The sequence below is a fragment of the Fusarium tjaetaba genome (assembly GCF_013396195.1).
Source record: "Fusarium tjaetaba strain NRRL 66243 chromosome Unknown NRRL66243_c0000127, whole genome shotgun sequence".
In the NCBI taxonomy this organism is placed as follows: Eukaryota; Fungi; Ascomycota; class Sordariomycetes; order Hypocreales; family Nectriaceae; genus Fusarium; species Fusarium tjaetaba.
Window position 1 is genome coordinate 51,778 of NW_023501323.1, and position 17,474 is coordinate 69,251.

The 17,474-nt window shown below is 48.2% G+C and overlaps 5 protein-coding genes across 5 annotated transcripts; 2 read left to right on the forward strand and 3 right to left on the reverse strand.

Moving 5' to 3' along the window:
- Positions 1 to 3,060: 3,060 nt before the first annotated feature.
- On the reverse strand, positions 3,061 to 4,109 carry FTJAE_6532 (isoflavone reductase like P3; the record flags this gene model as incomplete). Its single annotated transcript, XM_037353154.1, has 3 exons — positions 3,061 to 3,311; positions 3,375 to 3,948; positions 4,026 to 4,109. 3 exons carry the CDS (start codon positions 4,107 to 4,109, stop codon positions 3,061 to 3,063), a joined length of 909 nt encoding a protein of 302 aa, XP_037206385.1.
- A 1,032-nt stretch (positions 4,110 to 5,141) lies between these two features.
- Positions 5,142 to 5,663, forward strand: FTJAE_6533 (amidohydrolase family; the record flags this gene model as incomplete). Its single annotated transcript, XM_037353155.1, has 1 exon — positions 5,142 to 5,663. One exon carries the CDS (start codon positions 5,142 to 5,144, stop codon positions 5,661 to 5,663), a length of 522 nt encoding a protein of 173 aa, XP_037206386.1.
- Positions 5,664 to 6,320: 657 nt separating this feature from the next.
- On the reverse strand, positions 6,321 to 11,279 carry FTJAE_6534 (xylanase A; the record flags this gene model as incomplete). The annotated part of the gene is made up of 13 exons (XM_037353156.1): positions 6,321 to 6,835; positions 6,883 to 6,981; positions 7,031 to 7,270; positions 7,318 to 8,658; positions 9,337 to 9,397; positions 9,445 to 9,548; positions 9,644 to 9,954; positions 10,067 to 10,544; positions 10,616 to 10,699; positions 10,744 to 10,905; positions 10,955 to 10,984; positions 11,038 to 11,146; positions 11,199 to 11,279. 13 exons carry the CDS (start codon positions 11,277 to 11,279, stop codon positions 6,321 to 6,323), a joined length of 3,615 nt encoding a protein of 1,204 aa, XP_037206387.1.
- A 430-nt stretch (positions 11,280 to 11,709) lies between these two features.
- Positions 11,710 to 14,067, forward strand: FTJAE_6535 (Aldo keto reductase; the record flags this gene model as incomplete). Its single annotated transcript, XM_037353157.1, has 6 exons — positions 11,710 to 12,267; positions 12,327 to 13,259; positions 13,314 to 13,384; positions 13,436 to 13,568; positions 13,636 to 13,799; positions 13,866 to 14,067. The coding sequence occupies 6 exons, from the start codon at positions 11,710 to 11,712 to the stop codon at positions 14,065 to 14,067; spliced, it is 2,061 nt and encodes a 686-aa protein (XP_037206388.1).
- Positions 14,068 to 14,772: 705 nt separating this feature from the next.
- FTJAE_6536 (HD superfamily hydrolase) lies at positions 14,773 to 15,453 on the reverse strand (the record flags this gene model as incomplete). The annotated part of the gene is made up of 1 exon (XM_037353158.1): positions 14,773 to 15,453. The coding sequence occupies one exon, from the start codon at positions 15,451 to 15,453 to the stop codon at positions 14,773 to 14,775; it is 681 nt and encodes a 226-aa protein (XP_037206389.1).
- Between the last annotated feature and the right edge of the window lie 2,021 nt (positions 15,454 to 17,474).

The following is a 17,474-nucleotide window of genomic DNA, read 5'->3' on the forward strand; positions in this document are numbered from 1 at the left end:
GAACTCGATGGCGTCGCCGTACTCGGCGTACTCACAGCATCTGACGTAGCTTCACTGGGCTTTGGCCTGACATACCACTGTGTCCAGCTAATCACTCCTGCAGGCGCATCTGCCCTCGATACGATTCCATTCGGCACTCTCTGGAAGATAATCGGCCATTTTAAATCCCTCTGAACCCCCGGTCCAAGTCTCATGACCTCATAAGCTTGATAACAACGTAGACTTTGTCCTGGGTCTGATGAATCGAAGAATCGATCATTGGCGACGAGCGCATAATCTAGGTCTGACTTTTCCCATGATCTCATGCCAGGGTTGTTGCGTAGCACAGGCTCGTATGTCTGTATGTAGTCGAGGACAGCTTGGTGAGGAATATGGCGGGGTATTGGGACATTGACGAAGCAGTGATGCTGCGAGCGCATGCTCGCTTATGTCGCCGCGAGCTAGAAGCTGTCAGACATGGCGGCGGATTGGTCGCTTCCAGTAATCTTACGACGAATGAGAACCCCGGTTATCCCTCGATCGAATGTGGCTCAAGCACAGAGGCGGCAGATGGTCCCTGAGACTAAAGTGGCGTGTTTAGTTTGAGCAATATGTCGTCTGAGGTGGCGATGGGTGGTAGGTGGTGAATACTGTCCAGTATGAAGATTGATAACAAAAGAATGACGAAGTTATCGCCAAGATTCCAGTTCGGAGTCGGCCAAGGTCCCGAACACGAGCGGCACGACTCGAGCGCGACAGGTTTAGATTGACAGGTCTGTGGGGACATCATGGGCATCTGACCAATCGCTTCGAGACCAAGCATGGCAAGTTCCGTTGAGTCTATTTATAGATGCCGAAATACCCACCGCTAGATTGAGTGAGGAGAGGTCTGGGAATGCATCCAACATTCTCTTATCTGGCAGAATTATCTAGCATTAAATTAGGTTAGGTCCAAGGCAATCGCTTACGCTAAGGGACTTCTGGGTTTCTACATCGTACGATGCGGTTGGGATAACTGCCTATATGGGTATTGAAGCCATTATCGTTTTTGACCACGTGCAAGTTGCCTAGCCGGTCCGTGATGCTGCATCTCGAATGCAGGACATACTTCCAGCTCAATTGATGCATAATGCATAATGCTTATCAGCCTTGGCTTGTCCAGTCAATTTCAATTGGACGGACAACGTTAAATCCAGCCACTGGTGATAGAAGCTCAGCAATGACGCTAATACCCTATACCTCGATATCCGATGAAAAGCTCATGTCAACTGTGAGAACATAGAATGAGTCTTTCTTAGCAGCCCAGCGAATTTTCAACAAGAGACGAGCCGTCATTGAGCAGGTGAGCCGCTGAAGTTGCTGGGTGTCCTTGGCTAGGGCTTTCGGGTGAGACTCTTTAGATGCAGAAACAAAAATGGGTCCAACCGCTTTATTAGCTCACGATGAGCCTCCCCCGCTGGTCTCACCAAGTAGCACCCAACAATCATTCCTAGAGTAAAGTCCCAAGCCACAAGATCCGACACGCGAGTTAGTTCATTACACGAATCAAGCAAATCAGCGACCGTTTCAGATTTGTGTCCCTGACCAAGAAGCAACTCTTCATCACCCTCCCAGTGCAAGCTTGCCGAGGGAATTCGAACCTTGAGCATGCTTGGCGTCAAGTAGTCGAACGCCTTGAACTGGGAAAAATGACCGACCAAGATAGAATTGAGATGAACGTGGACTTTGAAGTGCAAGAGGGCCAGCCTTGCCATGTTAGTGAAGTACTCTGTAGGCGAGGGGAACTGTGAGCTGCTTACCGCTGGTAGGACTCGCGGACTATCAGACGTTGATTTCGATCGTCTATTGCATTTTGATCGTAGACGCCAAAGGATTGGAACAGCTCCCATACCTGCTTGCTGTTGAACAAAGCGGATGGAAATGTCTCTGCCCCACGGTAGGTGCAAAGAATTAACGTAATGAGAAGGACCTGAAATGCAGGGAGGAACTCAGCTCGAGGTCCGGATGAATCTGTAGCTGATTTAGGAAGTTTGAACTATATACATGTCAGATGTCAGATGATTAATCTTTAACTGGTATTATTGATCTCACGAGTTGCTCGTAAAGCGTCTTTAGCAAGGCATCATGATAAAGCCGGGCTTTGTCCCTGGTCTCTGGGGTATCAATCACCCACAGCCCAGCTGTCAAAACGGCAGCCGTGAGTTCTGGAGGAGGGTTTGATTGCAGGAAAGTTCTTTTATGCAACAAAGGCCAGTGGGGGTGAAAGTGTAGAAAGTAAGACGCTTCGAGCTCATCTCGACATGAGCCTTGGAGTAATTGAATCGTTGAATGTGAACACAGATTCAAACCCTGGAGTGCTGTGCTGGGAAAAGAGTCCAATGTGTCAACAGGTGATGCGCCTAGCTCACTGACAGGTATAGGTTCTCGTGGTTCGTATGTAGTGTTCTCTATTGATGACGTCCCTCCTTCTTTTAGTCCAGAAACCTTGTCGAGTTGGTGACTGATCGCCTCATGGCGTCTGAGCAAATCACTCGATCAACTCAGCATGTGTCAACCAGAACTGAATCAGACGGGAATGCCCACCTTCGGTTAAACGTAGCTGGACATAGCGTGCATGCAAATGAGCGCAGGTTTAAGTGATCTCTCTCATGACGTAAGAGATGCTCTTTCTTTTTGTATGATCGCGCGCATCCCGCATAGTTGCAGTGGAATCGGGATAGGTCAGCAGACATTTGGTTTCTAGAACAAGATGAGTTAGGATAGAGAAGAATTGGTCGTGATGCGCGATGTGGGATGGAGGATGCTGATTCTTTATTCAGCATATCCTTGCTTTCGCAGGTGAATAAAGCTGCGCGATGTGGGATCTTGGTGGAGCGAAGTGGGATGTGGGATTCCGACTTTACCGGATTCGGCAAGCTGGCATTCAAGAGGAGAGTGGCTGTTTGGAGAGAACCACCTGAATGTCGATATGTTGACGAAACGTTCGGAACCCTTCGATTTCACTTCTAAATGTATGAAAATTCTATCAAGAGTGAGATGTCTTAAAGATTTTATTAAGCGCTCTCACAGCATATGGCTAGACTATTTCTTGCAAGCAAACTCTAAAACGTCCCGGGCGGTCGCTACTTTAATCTCTGGGAAAAGGCTGTTAAGAGTCTTCTCCGGCTGAAAGTCCATCCCTCCCTGGTTAAAAAAGATACCAAGCTCGGAAAGCATGGTTTGCAGTGCGTTTTTTGGGAAGGAGGGGTAGACAGCTAGGTGGCCCGGAAGCTCTGTGACCTTTCCTGACTGGAGCAACTCAACTGAATCGTAAGTGACCTCGAACTTATCGCCTGCAGAGGTTCGTTAGTTTTGATGGCCGTGTATTATGATAAGAGTAAGCAGGCGGATCCTACCAGTAACCTCTTCAGCAAGCTTCACAAACTCCTTCCACGAAAGCCTATCGCCGATGATATATGATACTGGATCCCATTTCTCCAGCGTCAAGAGCTTAGCTGTAAATCTAGCAACATCTTTCGTGTATGTGAAGATAGCTGGCTGGTCTGGGTTGCCTGGAATCGCAGCCTTTCTTGCAGGAATATCCAGAACTATGGTCAAAGGATCCAGGTATGTCTTGAGATTTGGGGTGCCCCAGTAATCGAGAAAGAAGACATTTGCAACCGCAGTCCACTCCAAGTCAGTCTTTTCCAGTGCCTCAAAGAGAGACAGCTTGGCTGCGGCATTGAAGAACCAAGATTGCTCTGGGCGATACTTGATACCCCATACGCTAGGGATGTATCGCTTGGTGACTTTAGACTTGGCGGCGGCTTGGATGAGACCAAGCTCCTGCTCGGGAGGTGTATGTCCACTCAGCGCGGCAATGACGACCTCAACATTGTTTTCTTCGAGCAAGGTCGCAATGGAATTGGGGTCGGAGTAATCGATAGCGAGGATGCGAGCACCGAGCTCTTTCTCCAGCGATGGGTTGACCTGAGTGTAAAGATAGTTAGCTGGGGAGCACCGAGATCGAGTCACTGTGGACAAGCCTTTCGGCCTAAAATGATGACCTCAAAATTGCCATCTGCGATAGTCTCTTCAACGATAAAGCGACCGACACTGCCGGTGCTCCCTGCAATAGCTACAACGGGCATGATAAGTGGTTTTGAAGACAAGATGTAAGGTGTGACATTCAAATCTATGTTATTATCTTGAATGAGTTATTTCTTGGCTTATATACTCGTGTCTCCGACCGTGGAGGCTGTCGCTGGTGCTGGACTGGTGCTGGTGCGACTGGCTGACAAAGGATCTGGGATCTCCACAAGCGACATCCCACATCGTGCCATTTCATCGCACTCTGTTATTGGACCCGGAGATAGTAATAGGAACTTTCAGAATATTTACGTGCTGGTTCAACCTTGGCCCTACACTTGTCCGTGTAGGGCTCTGAGTATTTATACCTGGTTATTATGATTCTCCTGCTCTGATATATCTCATGACCGGCCCGGGAGCTACAACCAGTAGCCCCGAACATTGAAGTTATAAAACATTTACTTAATAAGAAATTCAGACAGAAAATGTGCTTTACGATGGCCAGTAATAGGTTAGATGATGTCATCTTGTTCCGCTGATCTGAACAAGTAAACTCCAACGCCGGATATCACCACTTGCTTTCAAGTTTCTAACGAAGACGAAATAGCACCCAAGCCACAGTTTATCTCTATCTCAGGTCAGATAATCATGTGATGCATATACCGGGATTACTTGCCAATGACATTGACAATTGCATGGTGGCGCATTCTCCATTATCTATTAAATGCACATCTCTGCGTTAGGCCAACGTGTATGGGATGATGGCTGCAAGATACTCTCTTGCTGTGGATTACGTTCTAAGCATAAAGGTAGGTAGATGCTTTGACCCTAAGGTCGGGGCGCTCAGCATAACGTCAAGCATAACGCTAAGCATAACGTTGAGCTTTGCATTATGGCAACTATCCGGGCTTCCCGGACCACTCAGAACACTGGAATAACTGGGTCCTAGGTTCACTCTGCCGGAATAAGCTCACAGCCACAAATCTCAACAAGTTTATAAGACAGCCTAATCCCAGGCTCTTAGGTCTTCATCTCTACAGAATATCCCAATCTCATTCAAGAAACACTAGAAATTATCCTCCCAAAACATAACTATGGCAAACACAAACAAACGCACCGGAACTGGCGCCAAAGCGTCAGTGGAGATTGATCCATCGGCCTCTGGCACCATTGTCCGAATTGTATCGGCCGCTGAATCGACCTTTAATATCCTTTTGGCGATACCCATGATATTCAACGCAGACAAAGCCTTCAAACGAATGTACTTGACCGACGACCCGTCTGCGGCGCCTTACGCTGTCCCAATGATGCAGCTGTGCGGTATCAGCCTGGCCGCCATGACGGTACCGATGATGCTTGGAGTCCCGAACAGAGCTGGGGCGGTAGAGACGAGGCGGATCACGTATCAGATGCTAGCATCATTTGAGGCTATGGCTCTCCCGCTCTTGTTTTGGCAGGCTCGGCTTGCAGGAGATGACGGTAGTGGGATTTATCCTACCAAGCTGACCTTGGCCTCTGGATTGGCAATGGGTGTCGCATTGGGGTTTAGGGTTTTCGTGTTGTTCATGAAACCAGAGTGGATGGGAAAATACCAAGGAGAGGTTAGGCTGAACTGAGGGGGGTTTGTCCATGGGTTCAGCTACATTGAATGGTTATCTTGATGGCGCTTCTTTCCGCGATATAGATAATGGCTTGCAGAGAAAGATTATCGTATTACATTATTTTGTTATCCGATGAAAGAAAAAGGCTCCTGTATGAAAACAAGCCCTTAATGGGTTACTGATAAATATAATTAGAACGGTGAGGAATAAAGAATTGTTTTGCGAGCTAGAATCGGCCTCACGGCTTGGCAGTGGAACTTCTGATATCTATCCGTAAAACCACGAGATCTGCGGACTTGACCTCCCACATCGCTCCACCCCACGCCTGGCCATGGGTCTTGATCTCCAATTCGGTAGGTATCTAATGCGCGGAGCTACGGGCTAAGGCCGCGGACTTGGGCTGCAGGCGGAGCTTATTACCAGGGGTAAAACTCCGCAAGCACATTATAAGAGGACCTGCCCTATTCTTCGACTTAAGCCACTTTGAGATGCTATTCGGGAATCGGTGCAATAAATAATACTTCAGGTATATAAGTATATACTTTAAAATAGAATTTTTCGTATCTGCCATTCTGAAGCTAGTAAAGTCCCCTATAACAAGTTTCCGCCCTTGAGGGTATGACAGTTAGGAAGTCACTGTGATAAGCAGATCTGATGCTCATGCAATCTAGACTAGATATCTCGCTGTTTGAGGAGGGAAAACTCCTTCTCTCTGCTGTATGCTCGCGTTCTCGGGTTCACATAGCTTACCGAAGCGGTGGCGTTCCCCTTTAGGGAGCCAGAGAAAGTATACACCGCTGCTGCAGAACCATCTGCCGGGATTGAGCGAGGGGTGGACTTTCTTGTGAACGTGACACTAGGGCCTGAGATACGGAAAACAACGTCTCTGAAGTCCACATCGTCAAAGTTAGTAACGTTAACAACGACACGTCCATCGCTGACTTTGACATCCAAGTAGGCATCCGCGATATCCGGATCGTTCGTAACGGGCCTTCCCTTGCGTTTGGACGGAATGACACCGGCTCGATATGCAGCCCTCTGTGCAATGAGACTTGTTCCATTTACGTCGGGCGCAAGGTAGTTACGTAGAAACGTGTTGTTGCGTCTTCCGGAATGGTTTGGGAAGCCATCTAGGACCTCGTTGTCTTTGACTCCGAGCTTACCCCAGTTATCAATCACAGTGTTCCCTGATCCTGTCAGCACATCTTCTGGCGTCCATGGGCGGTGAACATACATCCAGTGAGCTGTTCTGGAATCCAATCGTTTGGCGCATAATACTTTCCTGAGGTAAAACCCAGATTGTTGTACCATGTGATATCTCTTGAGGCTTCATCTGTCGCGAGTGTCAGCCAAACTTATGATGGCTTATGTGGGTCACGTACCAGGGTACAAAGCTTGCCAACTTGCATCATATATGAAATTGGATGACACTGTTGTGTTTGGCGACCGTGACAGCGTGTATACGCCTCCAAAGTCAGTATGCGATTGACCAAAATGATGAATCAGATTTCCTTCAATCAAATTGTTCTTCATGACGGTGGGTGTATCATAGAGAGGCTGATATTTGTAAAGGCCTCGCTTGGCGTACTCCGGACTACCTCCTTCATCATTGCTTCCCCAGCCTAGAACCTATTAGCAATCTCACTTGTCAGGGAGGTATGGGCCGTACCATAGCCATGACAAATGCCGCTATATGGCTGGTTATAAATATCGTTGTGTGTGATGGAAGAGAATTGCGTGTATGTAAAGAGAATAGGGACAGAGGACGACCACAGGACCGAATTGTTATTGAAGATGTTGTTGGACGCGTGGATGTCTGACACAAGCATCTTCAGCTGCGATGGGTGGTGTGCATCGGCTTGTATACCTCCCACAGTGATGCTATTCCCCATCACCTGCGTGAAATAGTTATCATCGATGTGAATGTTGTTTGCACCGAGGCCAACACCCGTCAAGTGCGCGTTCTTGTCGTTTCCAACACCGATGCCTCCAGCTCCAAGCTCTCGAAAAGTACAAGCCTCTATGGTGATGCTGTATGCAGCACTGACTTGAATCGCGCTAGGCATCTGCCACCAATGAGGCCTTGAAGCTTCAAAATTGGGCCATAGACTATCATTTCCCATATGACCACCAGTCTGCTGATCTATATACCCATAAGTATCCGGTCTCAGCCAAGTGCTGTGCTTGAAGGTAATTCCCTTAAAGTGTAAGTCGTGAGCCGGCTTTTCATAGGTTCCACCGACGACCATCAGGACCTCTTCGATTCCAAGATAAGCAGATGCGGTAGCCATATCTTCGCCTGCTTTTGGCTTGTAATAGACAGTCGACTCATTTCTGTCAAGGTAGAATTGACCGCCGTCAGTCAGCAGGGCTTTAACGTTTTGAATCCAGACGCCTCCATCCCAAAAAGGCTCTGCGATTTGGTCATAGCCGATGAGTTGGTTGGCCCATATATCCCTCTTCATCTCAAGCACGCGATCTCCAACCTTTTCGATGAGTGCAACCCGATCGGTGAAGGAATTTATGGCTCGGAGCTCACTATTCTCAATGCCTGGTGTATTCATGATCCAGTCGTAATCTGAGTTGGTCCAGGTCATCCCGACCTTGGTGTATTCGAAATCCGTCCGATTATGGATCAGCCTTCTGGCGTACTGAGCAGCCAATCCGTTCATGTACAGATTACGGGATTTAGTTCCCTTAGGGACTGAAGCAGACCATATCCCGCTATCGCCTTTAGTCCAATTGCTGATCTCATACCCTCCAGAGATAACGGTCTCCGAGCCTGCCCATGTCACCTTGAAGTCATTGGTACCGCAGTCTTCATTACTGAACATGATGGGCTCGTCAATTACCCAGGTACCTGGGCCAAGGTGTACAGTGATGTCATCTTTGGCAGACGGAATGAGTCCACGGACAAGCTCTTGCGCTCTTTGAAGCCCCTTCACCGGCTTTACGGCCGACCCAGGATTGTCATCATGTCCCTGTCGATCAACGAAGACGTCTGCTGCCACTGATAAGTGGACAGCGAGGAGAAATATAAACGGCAGACGCATCTTCATGGTTGTGCGTTGCATGGCAAAATGGCTTGACATTGACTTCTAGTCTTGAGCATACATATCCACGACATATATCAAGTCAATACACCAGATAAGCGTAATTAACCAAGAGTTTAGGCAAAATCTTGCCCCTCATTAGTTGCTCAGTGATCAGCATGATCACGTAGCGTCTTCACTTACAGCCGAGCGAGTCGTGTAATTCCGTGAAGAAGTCTTGCCGGGATGTGTTATAATTGGCGATCTTTGCTGTATTCCGCCAATAACCAGCCATGCTCAAATGCAGGATTTTGCTTCAATTAGCCGACGGAAATTTAAATACATGCACTCATGGCATGATGAGAACGTCTAAATAAATGCGCTCATACAGGGAATAGAGCTTCCCCGCGCCCCCGAAAGATGCTGGCTGTACAGAGGACGAGGGCCTGCAATCATATCTATTCCCTCCTACTCCTCACTCTGTAAACTTGGCTCACATGTATTAGGAAAGTCACTTTCCTGGGCGCCCCATCCAAGCCTGACTATATACAGCGAGTTCAAAAATACAGCTCCGGCAAATGAAATCAGGACTTTTAGAACCAGCAATATAGCCCGCGAATACAGCTTCTCGATTGCATTTTTAATGATCGGGTTACCTGTAGAGATTTGAGCTGCATATTTGGGATTATGCAGGATGTACTGGCGCAAGCCGCTAGGCTACGTACAGTTAGATGAGCGCCACAACAGCATCAGAGGCAACGTACAATTGTTTCTTCCGGCTCGTTTTTTAACTGCCTTGTCAGAGACTGGCGATATACTATGCCAGCGACAGCGAGCCCAATCGCCCCACCCAGGTATTGGAACATGACTGCAACTGTGTTTGCAAGTGCTACATCTGTCGTCTCAGTCAGCTTGTTACTTGAGGAACGGGGGGCATTCGAATATTTTCCTGTCAATAGTTACCTATAGTAGGGACGGAAGCTTGGGCCTCCAAGAAGCTTGACTGTAGGACCATGCCGCCACCAATCCCAAGTACGAGTGCCATGATGACATATCCGGCAATCGGGGCTGACTTCAATTCGGTAGCGATCAACGTGGTCGCCAACAAAAACAAGGTAGAGCCGACTAATAAAAGAAGATGCCTAGGAGCCTTGGATCGAAGATGTAGTGTAGCTCTGATGAGGGATGCCAGCCGGAGCAGTGGCGAGAAACTGATGCCAACAAGGACAAGACCACACACTAAAGGGAGGAGGAACAGGCCAGTCTTGGTAGAGCTATAGTCTCGTACAACTTGAAACCATATAGGCCTGCCCTCAGCCGTTAGTGTATATTGTTACTGATGTGTAATGGGTGCAGTCCCGCAAGGGAAGCGCAATCAATACTCACAGATAATACAGGAGGGCCATGAATAAAACATTGTATACGAACAAGTTTAACCATGCCATAACGAGGGCTTTGTTTTTGAAAAACCGGACGGGGATTAAGGCGGCGTCCTTCAGCACGAACAGCTCAAGCAAGATAAGTCCTGTTATTGATATTACCGCAACTGAAAGGAGAAGGATGACTTGCACTGACGACCACGGCCATTGATCGCCGCCATGAGTGAGCGGCACAATGAGGCAGGTGACCGAGCACATGATTAACGAAGCACCCAACCAGTCGATACCACGCAAATCCCGAATTATCTTCCCGGCTCGATCCCTGCGACTGTGGACTTCGGCTGGATTTCGTGCTGATTGTGTGGGGGGCAAGGGGAGCTTCGTGAAAGCGATAATCAGGAATGTGATGCCTGCGAAGGGCATGATGGTCCAGAAGCACCACCGCCAGCTGGCGACATGGGTCAATACTTTGGGAGTTAGCGAAACTGATATAAGAAAACATATGTACACGGGACAGTCATCCCAGATGAGGCGCCTAAAGAACGAAACTACTTACTGCCTCCCAAGACAGGACCTAAGGCCATCGCAACGCCGACGCCAGACATCAGTATTCCCTGGTATCTCGGGCGTTCATCTTGGTCTTTGGTCAGGTTTGAAGATGTTAGTTGAGACATGTTGGCATACCTATTGGGAACAGATCAGCTACGATCACAAAGCTGAGCCCAGTCATGCCGCCGCCACCAATTCCGCCAATTGTCCTGTAGATGATCAGAGATACCATCGACTGAGACCACGCGCATGCAGCATTTGCGGCAAAGAACACGGCCACAGCAGTCATCATCGGGCCTATCTAGGGTTAGGTATTTGTCAATGGCATGACCGAGGGGACGACTACCTTTCCGACCCACGACATCCGAGATCTGGCCTGTACAAAACTCAGATTCATCTTTTCACATTATAACTATTTTGAAAACCTACCATAGAGTGGCTGGACACCCGTGAGGGCTATGAGATACGAAACAGTTACCCAGTCATAGAGGTTGAAGCTGTTGAACTCATCCGAGATATTTACTGCAGCCACGGCAACCTGTGACGGCGATATTAGGCATGTTACATTAGCACATTGGAGAATGGCTTACAATTGTCTCATCGAGTGATGTAGCAAAGACAGCAAGAGCGAGGCCTGCAAAGAGAATGACAAGATGAACTGTAAGTGACATGTTGGTGTCTTGGTTCTGGAGGCCTGCACAGTAGCACGATCCTACGTCTGTCTGGCACTGAAGGGTCTTTCCGTTTTGATGGGTCTAGAGTTTGTTCGATGGGACTGAGAACGATAACTTAATCGATGCTTATAGCATTGATTACGGCCCTGATTACGCTTACACCCATGTACATGCCTGCATGATGCTTATGCTTACACCCCTGCTTATGCTTACGGTGTGCCGGTAGATCTTTACACACAGACAGGTGTATGGAAACACAGTCTAGTTCCAACATGATAATTTCTTTGCTATCTGTAGTAGCCCGAGCCAAGTATTAGTATCTGGCCACCTGTTCCGAGTTACTAAGAGGCTAAGAACTTTAGTAACTCTTAACTTACATCAGACAAACTCTATCATCAATAAACTAGTGAGACCCAGTTCGTTCATCATGGATTTCTTGTCAGAAGCTATTGCAAAGCCTCAGCCGAAGCTCCAGCATTCTGGCCATCGACAGTACAGCATTGCGCTGGTCGGTCTCGGCCATCGTGGTTACAACACCTTCTTCAAGTGTCTGCAGGCGTCTTCTGTCAAAGTGCTTGCGGTCTGCGACACAGATCCCGGCAAATTCTTGACTTTCTCGCAGAGTCATCCCGATGTCCCCGCCTACTCATCCATCGAGGGCATGCTAGCAGACCATAAGCCGGACTTTGCTATTGTCTGCGTTCCTCACCAGTTCCATAAAGACTGTGTGGATATTCTTGCTGATAGTGGGGTTCCGATCTTGAAGGAGAAGCCGGTGGCTGGGTCCGCCGAGGATTTCCGGAAGCTCGTCTGCGCCCCCATCAAGATTGGCGTGACGATGCAGAAGCGCTTCGAACCTCGCTACAATCAGTTCAAGAGCTTGCTTTATTCGGTCGGCGAGATTGCCTCGATCCAAGCAAGAATTGTGTTGAACGTTAGAGATCTTGCTAGCTCGTGGAGAGCAAGCCAGGGAGTTGGTGTAACGGTATGTACAACGCTCAAACTATTTGCCCATGATCTCAAGCTAATGTACTTATACAACAGGAGGATCTCGGATGTCATATCGTAGACATTCTCGTCTGGATGCTCGGGAAGCCTGAGTCTTTGATGGCTTCTCGTGTTGTTTCAGTCCGGAGTCCTCCCGATTGCAACGGCGACGACGTGTCTGTTATGGCGATGCGGTGGCCGTCTAACGCAGTGGGCTACCTTTATATCTCTCGTATCGGGCCCTTTGATGAAGAATCACTTGTCGTCACCGGCACGAAGGGCACTCTAACTCTGCACGGCCATAGAATCTTCCATTCCGATCTTGATGGTAACCAAACATTCGAAGTCAACAATGACCACAGAAAGGAAGCGACAATTCAGTCTATGTGTCATCAGTTCGGTGACTACGCCACTGGCCGTACCAAGAGCTATACGAATGCTTTGACTGCTTTTGCGGATACCATGGCTACCATTGAAGCGGTCAATCGGTCATTCGTCACTCTCCGGGTTGAGAAGGTCTGCCCTATTGTTTCCAATCTCCACACGTTGATCACAAACGGAGAGCACGGGACCAACGGCTTCACGAACGGCACCAAAAAGCCCTCAGTGATCATCTGCGATGGCAACACGCACCCGAAAGATGCAGAGCATGCTCCTCCCTCGCCACCCCCAACAACTCTCAGAACCTTCACGCTCAACACTGGCGCGCAATTACCGGCCGTAGGACTGGGTACCAGAAAGCCCAAGGCACCTGGCCAAGTGTGCAGAGCAGTCAAGGCGGCCCTAGAGGCAGGCTATCGCCACATCGATACTGCGTTTTCGTATCGCAATGAGCACGAGGTTGGTCAGGCTATTAAAGAGTCGGCAGTCCCTCGCTCCGATATTTGGATAACTACCAAGTTGGACAACAAATGGCACAACAGAGTCGAGGAAGCTTTTGCGCAGTCACTGAACGCACTTGGAGTTGAGTACGTGGATTTGTATCTCATGGTAAGTTCATCGGTCCGCACACTATGAATAAGCACATATGCTGAGTTGCTTTAGCATTGGCCGGTTTCTTTGAATCCAGAGGATCCCGAGAAACTACTCGTAGACTGGAACTTTATAAACACATGGTAAGGACAACAGGTACGGCAAAAGTGCTGCTGAGACTAACACGAATACAGGGAGGAAATGCAGAAGATCGCCAAGTCAGGCCGAGCTAAAGCCATTGGTGTTTCTAATTTTGGCATCAGCGATTTGAAGACACTTTTGGAAAGCCCTAGCTGCAATATCACCCCGGCGGTGAATCAAATCGAGGTAAGTTGTGCACAGAAGCCGAATTGAATCATGCGGGTCATTCATTATGCTGACGCGTACACACAAGATGCACCCGTACTGGCAGACAAAGAAGCTACTGTCGTTCTGTCAGAGTAAAGGGATTCACTGCATGGCATACTCACCCCTGGCCAGCCAAGACTCGGCACTCTACGACGAACCCCTCCTTTCGCAGATCGCCGCGACCAAGGGCAAGACAGAACAGCAAATCCTGTAAGTTCCTTTGCTCCAGCCCCGCATACATAACCTGCTCTGCACAGTTCCTAACCGACCCTCCAGTATCATGTGGGGTCTCCAACGAGGCACCAGCGTCATCCCCAAAAGCGTGACAGAGTCAAGGATCGTTGAGAATTTTCAGCTTGATGGATGGTGGCTGACTAATGAGGAGATGGGCAAGTTGAATGGTCTGGGCACTCGTCGTCATAAAGTTTATTCTGATGACTGGCTACCTCGCAAAGTCTTTCACGAGGAGGATGCTTAGGCTAGATAGCTATCTACGCAATCGGAACTTTGACTCAGTTTGATCATAAGGAGACCCAAAAAGCCCCCACTTCAATACTAAGACTCGTAATGCTCAGCCGTATGCATAGTTTCATTTAGGGGCGTTTGACTCTCTGTACTGGTACCTTGAATGAGTCAAATGAGACTTCGTGAGGCTATTTGGGCCCCCTCTCTCACTACAGTATGTATGCTCAAGCAGCCAACGTTCTGACATCTACGTACCGGGCGGTCGTGTATGCGAAGTCTTGTGTACGAGTCATGTCTGCAGCTTCGTCCTGCAGGCTGCAAACCTAGCTGATCTGGCCAGGATGGCGACTCCGAGAACGTCGGCAGTTCAAGCATGATCTCTCTTCTCTCGCATACGCGCCCTTCGATCTACTCTGGTGAAACATGATTGATGCTCAAAACATGGGGAGTACTTTGACTCTGGAGCGCACGACCTTACATATGCTACCCGCACATCACGCGATATTGCAACGTCTAAGCCCCCCAAGGCGGCTCCACCGCCTCAACAGGGGCAGTTAAATTACGACGTGCGTTTCTATGTAGCCTTGACCCGCTAATGGCTCACAGATCGAAGCGACCTCGAACAAAAAACGGATGCTAATGTCTATTAATGTTTGTATGGTCCAACATAATCATTTATGAACAATGCGAAAGCCGTTGTTCCAAAAAAATTCGCCCCTCACATATCGATATCATTCATACTCTCTTGGCGCCACCAGCTTTCAAACTCACGGAGTCGCTGAGTTCTAGCAGCTGCGAGACTCCTCCCGGCCTCAGTCTTCATGGTTCCCTGGAGCTGCATCAGCTTCCCTCTCAAGTGTTCCATGGCACTCTCCATCTTCCATGGAGCCCCCGAATCCTTTCCTTTGGCACCGAGAAATGTGAAACATCGACCTATGCCAATGGCACCGATCGCGTCCAGTCGATCAGCGTCCTGAACTAGCGCGAGCTCGGGAAACCCATTGTCGATAAGCCGGGTGACTACAGCTGGATCTTTCTTCTCCTTACTGTACGACACATGGCTGACGATTGTCTCAACTGTTTGTGCTAGCTCCGACGCTGCCCCGGCGTCCAGTAATGCGTTATAGACGACCCTAGGGGGTTTATTGTCGTTTGAGAGTGAAGATTGATATTTATGGTCTTCGATATCGTGCATAAGTGCCGCCAGAATTACCACTGTGCTGTTGTAGGCCAATCCTTTGGTGGCTCTTGGCCCGAGCATTTCACGTCGAAGTAGTTTTTGAGAAAGAGTTACAACTCGCTCAACGTGTGCCGCGTCATGCGAAGGATCGTAATTTTTCATGCTCTGGTGCATAAACAAGCGCATTTGTGCAATTAATTCGTCGTCAGATGGTCCCATTTTGTTCGAGGGTAAAGAAGTCAGGGATCTGGGAACCTGTCATTGTCAGACAAGCATGATATATCTGTATATAAAAACGTGATGTGCTATCAATTCTGTCGGCTTTTGCACCAGAATGACATAAGCGTATGACTTTGCTTACAGGTATTCAATGGTAAGCGTAAGCACAGGCGTAATGCTTATTATTATCCAATTGTGAACATTCTAATTGCCCCGTGTCAACGTGCATCCCTGATGCATCCCTGACAATCAGGGTCTGACGCTTTGCCATTGAGACAACACGGAAAAGAAAATGTACGTAGTATCAATATTGCTCCGATAAGCCCTAACTAATCCTCGAGGAGGATGGCCGATTTTCCGTATCTTGACTTCACATCTTGAGCGAATTGCGCCAAAGGGTAGATAGATCTTGTCTCTGCTCGAAACTTATATTTACTTGTCCTATTGATTCGATGTCATGGAGTCGCTTGCTTTATCGCTATCCAGGCCGGCCATCCTCCTTTTATCCCCCAAGAGGCAAAAGCTTTCAAGTGCCTTCTTCAGATGGAATTGAACCACAGGGGTTGATGTAAATATCCCCAATGTGATTCCTATCTCATATATGGAAAGCGTTCGATGTAGGAGATTATTTGCCTGGCAACATAGCTCGCGTCGCTGACCTTCTAGGATGGATGTCGTAGGTTGTTTCTGGGTAGCCAGGTTTATCTAAGGAATTAAAAATCAGCATCAACACTTGAAGTGACAGTGGCGTGCTGACAACATGGGTAGCCAAGTAACTTACATCGAATAGCGGCAATGAGGAATCTGCATCGTTCGATTCACCTTTACAGCTGGGCTTCATGCTGGCTGTTAACACATTTCCAGCCGTTTTTGCAACAAGATCTTGATGACTTTGATCTGAAGCATCATTTTCCACGTCGATGTTGAAATCCTATAACATTAGTGCATGCAATAAATACTCAGTATGGTGGGGGGGTGCCAACAGTCTCCGGGTACGAGATTGCCCAGTCGCTGACTTCTGAACCCAGGCGACTTGGGCTCCAGCTATCCCATAAGCCGAGAATATTGCTGCCATGGAATTCTCGGATAGTTTCCGGCAAAGGCTCCTGGAGATGTAGAGACAAATCGCTCCCAGTTACAGTATTTGGAGAGCCAGTCGCATAAGGGTCAAATTCCAAAAACTGATCAGTTTCATGCTCAGTGATGCTGTACGCCTTTTGTTGTCTTTGTCTCAGCTTCTCCCCTGTACAGCATTAGCTAAGAAAATCGACCAGGAAAAGTGCACGGACTCACGGAATCTTCGCTGGGCTAATTTGTTTTGCTCCTTCCCACGTTCTCTGCTGTCAGTTTGTCTTGGATGTTGTTGTTCTTGGTCAGCTAATATGTCCATTGAGAACAAGAGGAGAAAAGACCCAAGATAAGATAAACTCCGCTTCGATTGTGTCCGATGTTCGATTCTCTAGGCATCTTATACTGCTGTTCGCGTCGGAAAACATGAACGATGGTCAGGGTAATGCGGCTAGTTTCGGTGGCTGTAATGCGAGCCCAGTAAATAAACTTTCGCTTTTATGTATGGCTCTTGTCCCTCTAACATAGGAAGCTGCACCGAGCGTTTCCTCTCCCTATTTAGGTTAATAAGTCCGTCACATTAGACGCAACAACATGTTGAAACACCCCATAGAAAATATAATCACCCAGGAGTTTAAACATGACCTATATCTTCTATTCATCATATAGTCAACTGGTTTACGCTGGCAAGCTGAAGCTATGTTCTCATGCCTTCACCACTGAAGTCATGCAATTCACTATAAGAAAGACATTCCTTCCCACAACTACCGTTTCCCCTCCCTCATTGTAGATCCTTTCTTAATCACCCCTGCTATCTCCACTATTTAACCATGTCGACTGGAGTACAAAGGGACACGGAACAACAACTTGTGTAACGCGACTGCACTATCGTTACAGCCAACTCGGCAGGTAGTTCCGTCCTCACACTGTGTTCGCACGTCATCGACGAAATG